Source organism: Cololabis saira, chromosome 19 (assembly GCF_033807715.1).
Source record: "Cololabis saira isolate AMF1-May2022 chromosome 19, fColSai1.1, whole genome shotgun sequence".
Taxonomy (NCBI): domain Eukaryota; kingdom Metazoa; phylum Chordata; class Actinopteri; order Beloniformes; family Belonidae; genus Cololabis; species Cololabis saira.
In genome coordinates this window covers 30,906,599-30,925,354 of record NC_084605.1, presented here as the reverse complement: position 1 = coordinate 30,925,354, position 18,756 = coordinate 30,906,599, and the positions used below count along the sequence as shown (strand labels likewise).

Below are 18,756 nucleotides of genomic sequence, written 5' to 3'. Positions count from 1 at the left end.
TTAGTCCTTGTTCCCAGTAGTGAATACAACATAGAGAATACTTTTGAAAATGACAAGATACAGTCCTATTTTTAATCCGGCACTGCAGGGCACATTTAACAGCTATGCAAATCTGCATAATGAATGAAGAGCTGGAACTTTATTCCCAAATTTAGTGACTCTATGCATGCTGGGAGATGTGAGGACAAAGTGAAACTGTAGAAATTAATGTGATTTTTTTTTTGCAGCAGCAGATTTTAAATGAATAATAATAACAATTATATGAATAATAAAGTTTTTTTAATAGAATGAGGTCTTTCTTTCATGTTTAAATGCAAATGTGATGTTAATTTCTCTTAATGATTTGCTCTACCTGAGGCATGGGAAACCTCACAAGATCAGGTGTCTGGCTGCTTTTGTGCTCAGGGTATGAAAAGTAATTTAACAAAGTGTTTTTCTAATCAGGGCAATGTAACCTGATTTCCATTGCATTTTGATCTTTAATCCAACACAAAATCACCTCAACCACTGTGTGCGCGTAATTTTGTGTTAAGTGTTGCGCAATGAAGGACAAGAGCATCAGCTGAACCTGCAGAAAACAAAGGAGTGTCATTAGAGAAACACAGACATAAACGCGGATGCCCGTGAGGAGTTTTTACAGTTCCAATGCAGACAGTCTGAGAGCAGCAGAAAGTTCTCCCTGTGTGGGTTTTATCATCTGAAATACGACCTGGCAGCTGTAAACTTTCGCATTGACTTTTACGTCTGTTCTTAATTTTTGACGATTTGCCATCAGAGGTTGATCCGAGCTGACATATTCATGCAAAGCTGCAATATGCCTGGAAATATAAGCCACAGGTTGACATTAAATATTCATTTTACAGCCTGCAGACACAAAAAGAACAGTCGAAGTATTTATCAAACAGTTAAATTCGCTCTCTTAATTCTGGAAGTCGAACACGATGACGTTTTAATATTGTTCCAATCTTTTGAAAGTGCTGCAGTTTTTCTATTTGTAGAGTTAAAGACTAGTTCAAATATGCGTTATACTGTATGTATTTATTTGATTTTGAAAGTTGTTTGTTTGCATTGATGGAAGATTATCAGTCCCGACCTATATGCAATATTAAATACTGAATTAGCATGTGCGTAAATCTGGAAGATTACGAGATTTCATTCGATATTTTTAATATTGAACACGGGTCATTGTTAAAATTGTACGAAAATTCGTAATTTTTCGTTAAGAGAAGCAGGAGACCAACAAATGTGTGTTGGGGGGAATCAGTTGGAACCATTATGGGGTTATAATGAGTTTATAAATCTGAAATATTTATTGTCTGCACCGCTGGTTTGAGTGGAGACGTTCATACATACAGACAATCTACCAAATATGTGTGTGTGTGTGTGTGTGTGTGTGTGTGTGTGTGTGTGTGTGTGTGTGTGTGTGTGTGTGTGTGTGTGTGTGTGTGTGTGTGTGTGTGTGTGTGTGTGTGTGTGTGTGTGTGTGTGTGTGAGAGAGAGAGACAATAACAACAATGATAATGATGATGTTATTAATGTTACTGCGCGGTGTTCTTCAATAGAATAAAGTGCAATAAAATTAAACTAAATGTAATGGATGACAACAGTATGCAGCAAGCCCTATTTTTACGTCCAAACGGCTGAATCAATGCAAAATAGTTGTAATGATCCAATTAATTATGGACACAATTAAAAGCAAGTGCAAAATCAATCTTTCACGGTATCTAGGAGGGAACTGAACTGATGCTCCATCTGTTCAGCAACACCCAGCCCGGAGTTTAGTGCGCCCGCAGGAGCCCGCGGGACACGGTGAAGTAATCCAACATCCAGTTCGGGTTGGAGGGACCTTTATCATGAAGGAGGAAAAATGTGAGGAGGCTGAGGCGGAACTTCTGAAATCTTCTTCTGTTTGTCAAATCATAATGCTATTATTACTATCACTAATTTATGCATGTTTCCTGGACAAATACCACACGTATTTGCCACAATTAAGTCGACACTTGTATATGAACACACTATCGGCCACTAAGTTTTATTTAATCATTTGTTTAAACATGCAGAAAATAATCTTAGTTTTTTTTTTTTTTTCAAACAAATGTCAAGCTGAGAGAATGTGTAAAGACTCCGGAATGTATCTAAATCACCTTACATTTCCTGACAGGCTTCTCCTCTAAATCCGCTATGGGATTGATATTGAACTCTCTCCTCTGCGGGGAAGCGCGCATCGATTGGTGACGTCGGACTAACGCGACACAATCAACTAGCAGCCTGCGCAGGAAAAGCAAGAAGAGAGGAGGCTGATGTGACAAAGAAAAAAAAAAACTTCTCCAGCACCTTTCAGACGCCGTGATCGTCCTCCAGCACGGCTCCCTGAAAGTGCGCGCTGATGTTCGGCGGGTGGAGCTGCTGGACCATCGGTGTTCCTTCTTCCCTCTCCTCCTCCTTCTCCTCCTCCTCCATGCCACCTCTCTCCTCTCCTCTGCACAGGCCATTAGGAAGCGGGGCAAAAGATAAATTGCTCTCTGTCAATACATTACACCTCTCTTAATGGGTGCACACAGGCTCCAAAAACATTTTTGCAAACTCTTGACACAGCGGCATCGTCACGAACGCTGCATCTGTGAGTCTGGGGATGTGGCATTCATTGCTTATAACTTTTATTTTTCTTCCTGAAACTGCAGTGCAGCATATATAACTTCATTGGCCATGTATGTAAGGTAAAACGTGGGGGGGTAATTCATTAATTTGTCCTGTTGTCTAGCTTCATTCTGAAAGGCCTTTGAGGAGCTCTCTAACCCCGTGGTGCGGCTCTTGAATGAAAGCGGCCCTCTTGCTCCAGAGAGAGCGCCGCGCCAGCGCACACGTGCTGCTCCGACATAAGCCAAACAAAGTAGGCACGCAAACACAGGCCATTCATTTGTGATCCAGAAAGAAAAAAAAATGTCTCCCTCTTTCTCCTTCTGCTTAATTTTTGCATTCGCGTTGGGGATGGGTGGAGGGTCAAACGTTGGGGCGCAGAGAGGGATAGAGGGGGGAGAGGGAGGGAATGGGGGGGGGGGGGGGGGGGGGGGGGGGGTAGGAAACTGGGGGAGTGGGCGACCAAGGTGATGGTGCTGGTGCTGGTGGTGGTGGTGGTGGTGGGGGGGTCTTATAGGAGGAGGCGAAGGAGGGGGGAGGGGGTGGGGTGTAGCTTTAAGGGAAATGTGCAGCCGGGTGTGAAATTACAGCCTATAGTGCTACATATTGTACCAGAAGCTCTCTCCAAAAACGGTAACAAAAAAGAGAAATCATCCCCTAACCTGACCAGGAGGCAGCGCGCGAGATGCTGCCGACTGCCCCGAGGAGATCCCCTCCCCAATCCAACCCGCCATACCCACAACCGACCCGAAATATGGCCAAACAACTTCCGAGCTCTTTATTATAATTGTTATTATCTATTTATTTATTTAAGTGTAGATGCAGTTTTCGCATTTTATTATTTGTTATTTTTCCTCATCCTTTAGTTTCCTTTCAAACACTCGGTCTCATGTATTGACATTGTTGAGTTAATTGCTATATTTCTTTTATATAAAAGAGATTCTGTAAATATTTATTGAAACTTTGCTGAATCAAAAAGAGTTTATGTCACAAACGTCTGCAAACTAAAGAAGTTTAAAACTGAAACTCATACAGCCTTTATACCAACTCCTGCAGGTGAAAGACATCACCAATCTTTCTACCCCGAAATAATTTTCCTTCAAAAACATTTCTACCCCTGAGTTTTCAAGTGCGTCCAAACTTTTACTTAAAAAAAAAAAACACTTTTAGAGCCGCTTTCTCATTTGAGAAACTATAGAGCGCCATCTACAGAGAGCGCGCGGCGGTGAAGTGCGCCTTCACCTCCCACCGTCCACCGCTGAGCTCCCAGTTTGCTCCAGCGCAATCATCGCAGCATCAGCTGCCTGTAATAAAGGTCAATACATCTGCATTTAACCTACATAACCGTTCTCAGCGTTTTCTTCATCAAATTACACCAAGAAATAATATCTGGGACTAAATATATTTGGCCTATACTTTGCGCTCGAAGGCCGAGATTGAGATGAATTATTAGAAAAAAATATAATTAAAAAAATGACTGAATTAAAAGACGAAATTTAAAGAATCTAGATTTAAAAGTGGGCATTAAAAGACACAGGTGTTCTCATGTCCCATATGTGAGCCCATTCAAATTTCAGAAACAAACAAAAAAAAAACTAAATGTTTTTTCATCCATAATATAAAAATAGAATTCAAAGCTGTTATAATGTGTGATAAACTCATATTGTTAACTCAGACTGTATTCCTTATTTATCTTCCTCCCTTTCTTGCCCCTGGCGTGTCAGACCCAGAGACCTCCTTATTTGGACCCCCATGTTTTCTTTTTCTCTTTTTTTTTTCGCGAAGGCGAATCACAAAGTGTTGGCATCTATTGCCTTTGTCTGACAACTCATCCATATAGCCTAAGCAAAAGGGGGGTCTGCAGAGGGGAGGAGAGGGGGGAGGAGGGGAGGGTTGCAGCTTTTAGAACCACAGACACAGACAGAGGCTTCATTCCCAGCTCCAAAGATCCAGCCCGACGCATCCAAGAAAACCCGCCGCGTGTGTCTCTCTCTCTCCCCGCCGGTTTGACGCGTGAATCAAGGCCAACCAGGACTGAGGAGATAGTACCGGGCTCTGCAAGCTGGAACATTCATATTCTTTTATTTGTATTTATTTATTTTTTTCTCCCCCAACGCTGGCATCTTGTGAGAATTATCTCTGGTCACCTCCGCGGGTTTTTGAAAACATACCGATAAACTGGTGCGGTGCTCCGGTCATGCTGCGCACCTGCCAGCCCTGCGCGCACGGACCGGACTGCTGAACGAAACAGCGGGGCAACTTTGGAGGGGGAAGAAGTTGCCATCAAATCGGCTGCTGAAGCGGGGGGTGGAGGGGGCAAACTAAGTCCCTCCATCGAGTAGAAGCACCTTTTTTTCTTCACAATTTCACCCCTTGACAGGAAGGCGAAACGGCGACTTCAGTTGATTATCTGTCTTTCCTTTGCTATCCAATGGATATTCACTGCAAAGCAGACCCCTTCACAGCGATGCACCGTAAGTAGCACAACCCGAGTTTCTTGGCCACTGCAGCTTTTGCGTGCATGCGGATGAAAAAAAATAAGGAGAAAATATTTTATTACTGCACATTTCAGCACGGCTCTCTGCAGAGATGAGCAATTTTTGAATGGAAATGTCCATTACAAGCATAGTAAACAGAGAAATGTGGACTGATAGTGACCTAATAGTTAAAAAATTTAATATTTCATAAAATCATTGTAGGTATAAAATTCTACTTTGTGAAATACTCATAGATAACATAACGTGAAATAACATAACACATTGCCGGCGTGCAGAAATTAAACTTGTAAACAAAGACCATGCTTTAGCAGGTGCCCTCCAATTTACACGTGCATCACCCTGAAGCTTCCCGCGCAGTGTGTACGCTTGTGTGCGTGTACACGTGTGTCCTTATGTGTGTTTAGGCCTAATAAGTCAAGACACATTAGTTACACATCCATTATTCAAATTATCTACCAACAGCAGACAAACAAAAGTCCCATACAGTGTGCTTTACTTTTTTCTCCGGTAAATGTGTATCAATAATTGATTCCCTTTTCGTTTACTGAATAATACGTAATATAAGGAATCAAAGTCCAATAAATTATTTAAAACACAGGGAAAATGAAGGAGCTGGTAATTTAATAGCCAACTTGAACCGTGGAGCTGCTAAGATAATACAGGCTTAGACATGTGAGGAAAAAAAAACCCAAAGGTGCTCAATTGTCTTATTAAGTCACATTTGTTGAGAATATTTCAGGAAATACATTTCTGCCACACTCCTGCATTGGTCTAGGACTTCATGGGAAAATTGGAGCACAAGTTAATGTGTATAAACTTAAATATATAATAAAATGCATATATATATATATATATATATATATATATATATATATATATATATATATATATATATATATATATATATATATATATATACATACATACAACAATATTTCTGAATTGTGACTGTGAATAAGGCAATTATTCTTTTAAACTTCATGATAATCTAATTTTAGTAGATGATTTCTATATAATAGGCTAATTTTGAGGAATAATTTCTATATTTTAAAATAAGTGAGTACAAAAGCAGTACTGTGCATATGACCAGTTAGTAAGACTAATTCCCATACATTTTTTTAAATGTTTGTCAAAAGACCTCATTTCCATGCTTGGATACTCATCTATGTAAATGGTTTGTCTGTGCGTGTGTGTCTTTTTTAATTACATCGTGTATGACTTCAATCACACTCCTCAATCACAACATTTCTGGTCTAGATGGATTCCATAATTGTTTAAAAAAAAGAAATTATGGAAAAATTATGAAAGATGAAAACTGATGCTTCACTAAACATTTGTATTTGGTTATTGTGTTTTTTATATGAAATACAGAACCTTGATGGAACTGAAAACTTGTTTTAATATATAGGATTTCATATATATTTTACTGAGATAAATTAGTTTAAAAGGAGCATTTCATGTACACGAGCCCTCTTCAATACAAATGCATATGAATCCACCTGTTTAAGGGAGACAGGTATGGAAGTGAGCGCTGTTATTTATTTTCTATGACGTCCCCCTCCCCTTCTCCGTTTTACAACTCATAAAGAAACCCACCTGCAACGTCCTCTCTTACGACTTTATGTAATGTTACGTGTGCGCGTTTTCTGCTGTTGTGTCCCACGTAGGGCACGGAGGTGTGAACCAGCTCGGCGGGGTGTTTGTGAACGGCAGACCCCTCCCGGACGTGGTGAGGCAGCGGATCGTGGAGCTGGCCCACCAGGGCGTCCGGCCCTGCGATATTTCCCGACAACTGCGGGTCAGCCACGGCTGCGTCAGCAAGATCCTGGGAAGGTGGGTCCAGACTCTCCGGCCAAGGTAGACTCTGCAAAACAGAAAACACAGAGCCATTAACTAGAGCGGGGAATTAGCAGATTTGCTTTTGCTTGATTTTTTTTACATGGTTAATGATATATTTGTCATCCTAAAATATTCATGTGCGTTACTTTGACAAAACAGACACGCTAGAGGACTTTAGTCCCGTTTCCTGTGTGCGCAATTGCGCACTAACATAATTAACTAAGGAGTAGTCTTCATCCACGCATTTTTTCTGCATTTCACTGTAATATTGTGGGCTGTATTGTTTGTGCGGATGCGACACAGATATTTGAAAAGAAAAAGTGGTTCTTCAACTTGTGCGGGTTTTTAAGGCCGATATTTGTAAATAAAATTTGAGAGTGTATTTTTTTGCAGATACTACGAGACTGGTAGCATCAAACCAGGTGTGATTGGGGGGTCTAAACCTAAAGTGGCCACCCCAAAAGTGGTGGACAAAATCGCAGACTACAAGAGACAAAATCCCACAATGTTTGCCTGGGAGATCAGAGACAGGCTGCTGGCTGAGGGCGTGTGTGACAACGACACTGTCCCTAGCGTCTCGTCCATTAACAGGTAAGGGGCATTTAAAGATAGACCATGTATATTACGGCGTGCTTACTGTTTTTGTACGTGTAATGTTATTAGAACGCTGTAATGACGAGCGCAAATGGAAAGTGGTTGAACTCCGCAGCCATATCTGCGCCCTGCGCGCAGCCACCCACATGCAGCAGAATATTGTTGGAGCAACTTTGCGCGGGCCGGCGCGCCGCGGCTGCAGCCTGCGGTCTCAGAGGTGCAATTCAATCTTTCACAGCGAACTCCCTCAACAATCAGCAGTACATCCAGACTGAGTGAATCTGTCGAGAAGAAAACCGATCAATATTCGGTGACCAGATCCCGTGGCGCTATAAAGCAGGCCAATTTTCTTTAGCACATTTAATCTGCTGGAGTTGCTGCACAGACACAGCAATGCTGACTGTTTTAACCACTATAAGATGTTGCTTATCCTAAAACTGGAATAAGGTCGTAAATTATGTGATGGATTATGACACAATTCCATGAAAATTCCAACTGATATTTCTGTGTATGCAATATGCATTTATGATGTAGTGGGTATTTTTTAAATGAATTGTATATTTTTTTATATATATATCTTTATTTATATATTATTTAATTTCAGATTACATCTTATTTTAAATCAGAAATATTTACTTTTCTTTAAAAAGAAAAAGCAAACACTGACAGATCCCTTCTCCCACTCACCCCCTCATCCCACCAGCAGCAGCAGCACCACCAGAGATCCCTGGTGATGAACTTTGGTTAAGAGGCACTGTTCCATAGAGCCAGCATCAGCATTACATTTTAATGAGCTGATGGGAGAGCGTGGACAGCTCCACACAAGACATCTTTTAAATAGAGAAAAGGCTGAAGAAAATTCATTTCATGCTTCGTGGCTGCTTAAAAAGCCCCATTTAAGGAGGCTCAGACACATGTATGTGATAAATTCAAAATGTACATTAATATCATTAAAAGAGCCCTATAAAGTTTTTCAATTCCAATTAAAGCTGGCTATTTTGTGGAGGAAGGTCGGGGGGGTTGGCCTTATGTGTCTTTGTTTATGTGGGAAATTGAATTGTGAACACAAAGAGCTGTAATTCTATCAGTCAAATATGAGAGCTTTGAGTTTCTATTATGGTTTAAAGCTGAATATCTTCCCCTTTTTAGTGAATGAAATGAAAGATTTCATTGTCTTGCTCTGTAATCCAGTCCCAGACAAATACACATTACACACATACTCTCTCTCTCTCACACACACACACACACACACACACACACACACACTTATTGAACCATTCAGAAAAAAAGAAGATACAAGCATTTGTTTTGATTTACCTCAAGCAAATTTTTTTTAATGTAGTTTGTTTTTGCATTTCTAACGGATTTGAGAACCATTACATGAAAACATCCTCATGGTTTGAAAATCAGTGCACTATAATGATTAAGTTCTCCTAGAATTAAAGAATAAAAACATAAATCAATAGCAACAGAGGTGTTCAGTCCAGGTGCTTAAACAAGGCTGAACATAGAAGAAAAACAAACACACACACACACACACACACACACACACACACACACACACACACACACACACACACACACACACACACACACACACACACACACACACACACACAACATGGAGCCGAAGTCTTTTCCACTTGGATGCTTCTGACTGGGGCCAGTTGTGGGTTTCTGTGGCAGACAGTCTGACCTCAGGACTGTTGATAAAAGAGGATGCTTGATTTAAACACCTCTCCCCCTGCATGTATTATTAAATGCTACAGAGATAGTGTTGTACCGCACACCAGGCCACCACAACCAACACTTGCTACAAGATGTGTATATATATAAAAAAAAAAGAAAAAAAAAGGTCCTCGATGGTGCTCAATATTATTGATTCAGAAGTAAAGCAATTTTAATATCTCTTCAGGGGATTTTCAGAAACAGCCAGGTCATTAATTCATTCACCCAAATTGCTTATTCAATATGAAGAACATGGATACCAAATAAACTCTTTGAATTTATGTTGCACACACAAGTCAAGGGGTCGAATAACTGTTATGGGGGAAAGTGAAAAAAATTAAAACATCAATATGTGCTCTCTGAGAAGGCATGTTGTTAGGTGGCTTTGCCGAAGGGAGTTTTGTTTGCTTTTTTATTTGTGACATTGTCAGATTTATTTCATTGGTGCCTTCTGGCTCCCACAGTAACATCAATATCTAAAAGAAAGAAAACCCCTAACGTGCTTCTGGATAATAGAATCTCCACATCCTGAAATATGGAGGACAAAAGAGAAAAAATCTGAAGCTAAAGGTTCGTGGTCCTCAGCAGATCTCTCTTAAGTAGCTCCCGTGGCATGCACGATGAATAGTTTTAAAGTTTACAAATTATTGTGACAGCTCCCTTTCCCCCCCAGGTGTCATTCAGATTAAAGGAATCTAATGCTGGCGTAAGCTTGTGCAAGGCAATAAGGAACTATTGCTTTCCTGTCACATATAATTTATAGCTTTCTATTTGCATCTGTTTGCCCGTGTGACTAATCCCCAACTTTTTCTCCCTGAGCCGGGATCAATACAACCTCATCCACATTGGCACATGGGGACTACTGGGTCCTTTTGATCCGGGAAGCAAAGGGCTGCTACAGGGCTGCGGTCGGGGCCCGGCCAGACCCCCTCTACAGTGTGCGGGGGGAGGGAGGGAGGGAGGGGGTGCTGCTGATTAGTGTGGGCCAGGTAGAGCCAGTGAAGCTGATCATTGAGGTGAATTGATGTGATTTCATGCTTTGTTTGCAAGATCACTCAGACCAAAAGTGCAGTGAAGACTTTTCTCCCCGACCTCACCTTTTACCGTGGAACCACTGACCACATCCTTTCTTGTGTATATGAGTCGGATTTGATATCTTAATCCCGCAGTATCTGCACGGTTCCTTGTTGTGATATTCAAATTTGGTGGAGTAGCGTGGAGATCTTCAAGAAGTGGAACTGATCTCAGAGAAGCGATGGTGACGGCCGCTTTTCCTTTGTTCCTCAGGATTATCAGAACAAAAGTCCAGCAGCCTTTCCACCCGTCTCCTGATGGGTCATCACTGTCAGCACCCGGCCATACAATCGGTAAAACTCAAGGGCAGAACATCACAGACTCACCGGATATGAATGATTACATTGATTGTAAAATATGAGATGGTGGTTGATTTCCTTTGTTTTTTCTTCTGTTTTTCTCTCAGTACCAAGCACAGCATCTCCACCTGTAACCAGCGCTTCCAACGACCCTGCAGGATCCTACTCCATCAATGGGATTCTGGGTATTCCACGATCCAATGGTGAAAAGAGGAAAAGAGATGACGGTAAGAGAGGGGTTTTTTTTTGTTTTTTTTTTTTTTAAAGGAAAAAAAAACATGGCGTAAAATCTAAAAGACTAAAAGGAAGTAGCTTCTTTATGCTTTATTTATTTATTTTATCCCATTTTTTGCTGAACTTGCAATTACAGCATTAAACCTGCTTCAGTTCCACTAGATGACCCTTATAAAACACCTTAGTCTGAACTCTGTTACACTGCTGTGTCAACCTGTCAACGAGTCTTTTGATTTGAAGACACGACCTCCGCTGTTGTCTCCTGCAATTAATCTTTATGGAAGTGATTAAAGGGCTTTAGATAATTACATGTCAAGATGATGTAGCCAACCACCCAGGTCAGTCAAGAAAGAGGCTATAGCTCTGTGGAAAAGCTTTTTTTTTTCCCTCTCCCTCCCTATCAAAAGTGGCTCCACTTCTGCTGCTGTTAGTGGATATAAGGAGGCCTGAGGCGATATAGATTATTGGTTCTGTAAGCAATACGCTTCCTTAATGTCACTACATAAGAAGCTGATGAGAATAGCTAAACAGATGCACTCGTGTTACGCGGCGCGAATGGGTACGGAGGGATGGAGTGGCTGCTGAAAAGGAGCAGTTATCTCAAACAGGGTGGGGAATGAGTGCCTTATTTCTGCAGTTCTCCAGAATGAGAGCTAATCAGGACACGGCAGCAGTTTACATAGCGTCTTCTTTGTTCTGGTGTTCGTTGGGGAAGCACAGGGGTTTGTGGGATATTGAGTGGAATTGATGTTTTATGTGCGTGCGGGGAGGGAGGGATGACTAATGACCTGTCAGAGGTAGATTTCCTGGCAAAGATATAAAAACCAGCATGACGTGGACATGGCAAATGACATAATCAAGTCTTTCCCTGTAAGAGATGCAATCGTGGGGGCATAATGCAAACGTCTGGTATTTTCCAGGGTTCATTTTCCGTCGTTCTAGGACCCTCTCATATTAACCAGGGTGTAATGTCTAGTCACTGAATGATAAAATGCACACATTTCTATGCAGATTGCTACTGAAGGGCATAGAGGTATTAAAGGTTATGGAGAGGAATAAGGTATGTGTGCGTGAGAAGGAGAGCTGGCCCCGTTTTGTGGAGGTCTTCTAGGTGACAGCGCCATGTTTCTATGGCTATTCAGTCTCAAATGATTCCCCTGATGTGCTGCCATCCTTGTGATTTAGGTGCTCGGCCAGCATTACGATGAAAGAGAAGAAAGCTGTGTGTAAGTGTGTGTGCACTGGGGTGTGTTTGCGTCAGAGTAGGGCTTGTACTGAGAGTGACAGGGGAGCTTTGGTTCTTATATACTCTCTACCTGCTGATGCCTACCTGGAACCACAGGGTCACGGATACTTTATCTTTCCCAAACATAAACCTCGGGTCTCGGCCACACACAAACGCACACACAGCTGCTGAAACGATGTCTTGCCTTGAGCTACAGTTTGTAAGAATACTATATTGCTTCGGCTGTTACCCTGTAGAAACCATTTTCCTGTTGCTGTCTTCTCTTACCAAACAAAAAAGCTGAATTTAATTATTTCGCTGCTGATGAAGTTGAACGTTCCAGTGACACCGCATTTTCAGGAGGTGTACTGCAGTCGTTAAGCGTGATTTTTGTATATTTGAAGTAGGGCTGTGCGATTAATCGATTTTAAATCTAAATCGGATTTATTAATCAAGACGATGTTAAAAAAAGGAAAATCGGAAAATCGATTTTCCTCTTTTGCAGCTGGCTGCATTACAGACAGAGCTCTTCTAGTCATCTTTGTTTGGTCAAGAAAATTGTAAATGTTGTCACTTTACTAAACTCAAGGAGGATTTACAGTATCTTTCAATTGCACTTCATTCCCAATAGGGAAATTTGTTTGCTATTTTTCTTACATATAAAATAAAGATAAAATATTTTTTTTAATTATTCCATTGTCTTTTGTAGTTTTACCAAAAAAATCGAAATCGAAAATCGGGTTTTCAGAGAAAAAAATCTGGATTTTATTTTTGTCCAAAATCGCCCAGCCCTAATTTGAAGTATCGCAAAAACAATTACTAGTTTAATGTCGGAGTTAAGTTTGTAGCTCCAGTCAGTCGTTAGTTGTGGCGTATGGAGCCAATATTTCCATGTCTTATTTTTTTTGTAAAAATCCCCACAGCACGGAAATAATTTCTTAAAAACATCTTTCCTTTGTGTCAAATCGGATCGTTTATGTAATATTTTCAGTTAAAACGCCAAGAGCTGTAGTAGCACTTAAAACATGCTATAACTGCTTTTTTTTCCTTTTAAACATTATATCTAAGCAAAGCAATTCATCTATTCATCTAAGATTGTTACATTTGGGAGAGAGAAAAAATGGTGCTGCTGTGACAGTGTTGTGTTGTTTCAGTGATGCCTTGTTTGCTATTCAGACATGTTTTGCTTCACTCAGTAGGCTAGAGTCTATAGTCGGTTAATGCCTGGATTAAATTCCCTCACAGCACAGTAGCTTTCCTGAGCCCTATTTAAGTTGGTAAGCCTCATGATTATTATGGCACAAGCAGTCATTATCTAGGGCTGGAAACATGAACAAAAATGAGGCAAGGAGAGAGAGGGGAAGAATTCAGGAGGGGAGGCTGACTGCAACACAAGTCCCGGTGAAATGGACTGGCTGTGCGGCCCAGAGTATTTGTTTTTGGCCGTGGCCCTCTGCCAAGCAGTCAGGGCTCCTGAGTTTCCAAGTCAGCAATGCCCTTAAAAAAAAGAGTCCCCCCATTACAGGAGGGATGTAGAGATAATGTAGTGTGACACACGTTATGTACACTGGGTCTGGGAAAGAGGAGTTTCAGGGACACAGGTGTCATAAGAGCCATTAATCTGCTATTGTCACATGTTATTGCAAATTAAAAGTAGCATGTTACACTTGGCAGCCATTGTTGCAGACAGGCAAGAGTCCGGAAGCACGGGCGAGACCTCTGGAGATGGTGTCTTCGGTGACCACGGCTGTCTGTGCGTCTTACAAATTGACATATATTAGAATTTGCAGTCCTGTAGAGAAAAGCTATTACCTCACGTATTAACATCCAAGAAGCCAGCGACCCACTTCACCCCTGCTGCAACCCACCACCCCCACTACTTTTAACACCGTGCGCTTCAGAGAAGATGAAAAGTGCGCTTAAGCTCCTTTTTTCAGAAGAAAATAAAAACATCATTTGAATATTTAAGTTAAAAGGTACCACATTCTGTATTAATTGAGGTGTGAAAGCAAATAGGTATTTTGAGGACATGAAGATGTGGTCCTTCAAAAGTTGTTTCACAAAATGCACAATCAGATCAGGAGATAATTCATCACATTCTGGGCTTATCCTTGCATTTTTTTGGAGCTTTCCTTTATGATTTATGACAGTAACGGCAGGAGAGAAGTGTCATGATAAGATGATCATCGTATATTTCAAAAGCCAACAACAATAGCCAGTGGCAGTCGAAATGGATGTGATTCTGTGCTTCGGTAGTTGTTGAATTAATTATTTCTCATCTCTGTGCGTCATGAGGACTTAAGCGATGCGTGTGGATGGAGATGAGTGATGGAGCGGGCCGTCGCAACACCCTGCTCTGTGCATCAGCATCTGCTTTGGGTGTAGAGGGGGAAACAACACAAGAACTCAGAGCACAGCAAAATGTCAGCATCAGAATGCAGCAATCCAGATTAAATTAATAAATATATTAAAGCCAGCGCAAATTAAAGACTAACAGCACTGCTGTCCAAACTCGGTCAGTCTTTGAAGTAATAACCAAGTTTGTAGGTTTTAGGCACTTATAGCCCAAGCATGGGGCAAGGATTCATTTATATCGGATATGTATAGAAAAGAGAATAAAAGATTACATTTTTTTAAATTTATTGATGATTTAAGAATAGTTTTCAACTAATTTCCTCCCAATCTACTGAACAATTTATTGCCCAGTCCTGATGAACGCGAGCAGATCTTTGGTGAGGCAGAACAAACATTATCCATTCCAGAGACAAAATTACATTAATGTTTACATAATCAAAACATTCAATTAGAAAACCAAAATACAGCTGAGTTCATCCAAATTGATGCAAATGAGTTTTAATTTGATTCCATTTAGCCACGAATTGAATCAGGCAGGAAATTATAGAGGTGAATTATTGTGAAATATATTGCAGTATGTTAAGGGAACAGGTATTTACTCCATATTGTATGAGGATAAATGATTTAAAGAAAAACTAGAACGAGTGGGAATGAAGGCAGAGGAGGGAGAGAGAGAAAGTGTGTTTTCCCGAGGGAGACTTTCATGACCTTAAGGTGCCAGCTCAACTCCCCGCACCTCGGACAAAAACTAAGAACCTCAATTTTCACTGCATGACAGACTTTCAACTTTTATTCTGAAATGTCTCCCTTCCTCTATTTGAGACAGGCTTTCAGAGAAAAGCGCTACTCAGTCTGCTCCTCATTTGTGATTATTGTTCTGTTTTCGTTTGGAGGGCAGTCCCTCTGGCTCTTTGCAGTCGTCAGAGTTGTGTTGGCTGAAGCCTCTTGCTGGGGGTCGTGACCTGTAGGTGCCAATCCCGCAGAGAGGAGTCTGCTTTACAGAGCTGGTTATCTGATCTGATAGATCCTGCTCCCTCGTTACCAGAGTGTTAATACAGACTGATGTCAAGATGAATACACTCAGTGCCAGCGATGATCAATAAATGACCACAGAGCGGGACAAGCGTGTAACACACACACCAGCAAAGCCATTGTGGTCAAAGACGGTTATCGCGGCTCGATGATGGGCTGATTTTGGACTGTCCAAATAATGTTTTTGTTTTTTCTGTAGGGATGTTACATGCTTATAGATACTTCTTGTACACAGAACACCACTTGAAAAAGCCATCAGATTTATATATTTATTTGTAACATGAAATACTTGTGACATCATAATCAGAAATGTTAGTGAATGCTGCAATAGCTGAGATTCGAAAACTCAGCTTTTCTGCGTATTATCTAATAATGATTCAATGTTAGTGAAAGTAATTCATATCCTAATTATTCTTTCAGTCTTGACCACAAGCGGGCATCCTTCTAGTCCTACTCGAGCCCTTGAGTTCAAACTTTTTTTTAGTAATCGGCTCATGTTAACCGTGGCAAAACAACTGTGGCTATGGTTCAAAAATATTGACTTTGACAGCTGATATGAAACAGGAAGAATCAAGAACTTGTGCCAGATGTTTAAGTCTGACATTCTGATGTACAAGAATCATGTTTCTTTACACTCACAAGTAGCCTTTGTGACTCAAACATTTAAAAAAAAAATGTATTTTATGAAAACAATGATGCTGTTGTACTTATTACAAGGCCAGTCTTGAAACTGTTTAAGAAGGAATAAACTTGATGCATGCTTGAGGAATCGTAAGCACACAGCTTCATAAATTCTCTAAATGATGCCAGATTAATCTTGAAGTGCTGCTTATTTGTCAGCAGCGAGGAGGGCATATGGGACTGTCCTCAGCTTGAGGGAGGAAGAGTGCGTGGGTTGACCCAGGATGGTTTGACTTGTGTGTGGGAAGTGTATTCCACTGTGGTGAATGACAAATATGGTGTGGGTGGGTATCGATCAAATGTTGTGGCAGAGGCTAGCTGATGGAGGGTAATTAATGACTCTATCTGCTTAAGTAGCAAAGAGAACAATTGAGTTTGATAAAGTGACACACAGGGACAGCAGGAGAAGGTGAGGAGTATTCGTGTGGCTGCGCAGAAAACATGTTGAATACTTATTTGACTGCGTTAAACTGTCACCATAAGAAAAGTCAAAGCTGTTGTTTAGCAGCTGTGTTATGCTCTTATAAGAATAATTAAACAATTAGCTAAAAATACATCGCTTCATCACAGTTTGTCCGTCTTAAATTGTCTGTATGTCGGCTGTTTGACAGATTACGTGAGTTTTGCTCTGCTAAGCTAAACCTAACTGTCTGCTAGCTGTGTTTTTTAGATTTAGCGTGCAGAGGTGCTTTTTTTTTTTTCTCCACTTAGTTCGCATGCACTCACTTGTCCTGTGTCAATCTGTATGAAGTACCGAACGTGCCACCTGGCGTCCAGAACAAGTATGTACAGGGGCCTCATTTATAAAAGTGTGTAGGATCCATACTAAAAGTGCACTTAAACCCAAAAGCCGAAAATGGCGGGCGCAAAAAAAATCCGGATTTATAAAACCCTGTGCACGCACACTTGCACGCAATGTTCGCTTTATAAATCACAGTCCAGCTGGAAGTTTGCGCAGCTGAATTTGCCTCATATCCCGCCCTCTACACGCCCACTTCATACCATAAACGGGCAATGCAAAATAGTTCATGACTGTATTTGCATATGAATGAGCCTGCTGAGCATGCGCAGCGGCTTCCTGCGTTAGCCGATTAGCCGCGTTAGCCGGTTAGCCGATTAGCCGCATTAGCCGTGTTAGCCGCGCTGCAGTCTGTCTTGCTTCTGTCCTCGTCCCTTATTTTGAAATATGTCCACCCTGCTGACGTCCTACTTACATTAATTGTCACTATCTTGCCTGAAACGGCACTCTATATAACCGGACTGTAAGAATGGGATTGTTTATGGTCTTCTTCTTCTCTGTTTTATTGGCGGATCGCAACCAGCTTTAAGGTGCATACCGCCACCTACTGTACAAGAGTGTGTAACATCATTTCATTTAGCCTGTTTTTTAAATTCTATTTGATTGTTTATGTTGTTTCCAGAGGTGGGTAGAGTAGCCAAAAATTGTACTCAAGTAAAAGTACTGTTACTTCAGAATAATATGACTCAAGTAGAAGTAAAAAGTAGTCATCCAAATAATTACTTGAGTAAAAGTAAAAAGTACTTGGTGAAAAAACTACTCAAGTACTGAGTAACTGTTGAGTAACGTCTGAAGTACAAAATAATCCTCTTCAAGCAAATAAAATAAATAAAATAAATAAAAAATAAAGAATAGCTAAATTAAATTAAATTAATCTTAAAGTAAATTCAAGTACTTTAATAAATAATAAAATAATAACAGAATAAAAAAAAAATTAAGCACAAGTAGCACAAAATTTCAAGCCTTTGTACTTTTATTTTTTAATCAGGCAGAACTAGAACAAGCCCATGAACTCATATGGCACTTTTCCACTAGTCTCGCTTCAGCCCGGCGCGGCTCGACGCGGCTCCACCCGTGTGTTTTTGCACAGGCAGGGGGGAAGTGGGGGGGTTGGGGTGAAGCTGCTGTGACGTACTCGATTGCGCAGCACCTTTGTTTGTGTCGGCGCAGATGAGAAATCAGCTGGAGCCGGGAGCGGCTGAGAAAAAAACAGCCCGTCTACATCCCTTTATTAATTTTCTCGACGGTTTATGAACATCTGCACCTCAGAGTTGGATAACCAAACAGACGATTTTGCTGTATAATAAAATCGCCGCGAGTCGCCTCGCGCTGACTCCCGCTTCCTGATTCAAACGTTTGACGGCCCCGCCCCCCGACCAATCAGAGGCGTGGAGGGTGGTGACGCCAGAAATAGTCCCGGCTCAGCCCGCATAGAACCTCGCTCGAATGGTTACAGAAAAATGTATCGGCTTGGAGCGGCTCTACCCGTCTCAGCCCTAATGCAAAAGCGCAACGGGTAGAACCGAGCTGAGGTGGTACTAGTGCAAAAGGGCCATTAGAAACTGTGTGTGTTTGAGTCTGTGTAAATGGGACAAAACATGCAAAAACAAACATTTTTCCCAAAGAATCACTCAGTGATGTCATGAGATTGACGCGTACGTGGATAAAAGGGATAAAAGAAAAGTAACAGCTCAATGTAGCCTAGCTGGCCGAGTTTTGTTTAAAATTGAATTTCTGTTGCAAATAAAACCTGTCTTCCAA

General features: G+C 41.1%; 1 protein-coding gene across 2 annotated transcripts in view; it reads left to right on the top strand.

Moving 5' to 3' along the window:
* The first annotated feature begins 4,585 nt into the window (after window positions 1–4,585).
* The window catches only part of pax2b (paired box 2b), a 33,339-nt gene continuing 19,168 nt past the window's right edge, over window positions 4,586–18,756 (top strand). For both annotated transcript variants that reach the window (XM_061708454.1, XM_061708455.1), the window contains exons 1-5: window positions 4,586–5,111; window positions 6,803–6,968; window positions 7,368–7,565; window positions 10,584–10,663; window positions 10,777–10,896. In XM_061708454.1, coding sequence (XP_061564438.1) covers window positions 5,069–5,111; window positions 6,803–6,968; window positions 7,368–7,565; window positions 10,584–10,663; window positions 10,777–10,896 — 607 coding nt within the window. In that variant the 5' untranslated portion in view covers window positions 4,586–5,068. The remainder of the gene's footprint in view (window positions 5,112–6,802; window positions 6,969–7,367; window positions 7,566–10,583; window positions 10,664–10,776; window positions 10,897–18,756) is intronic.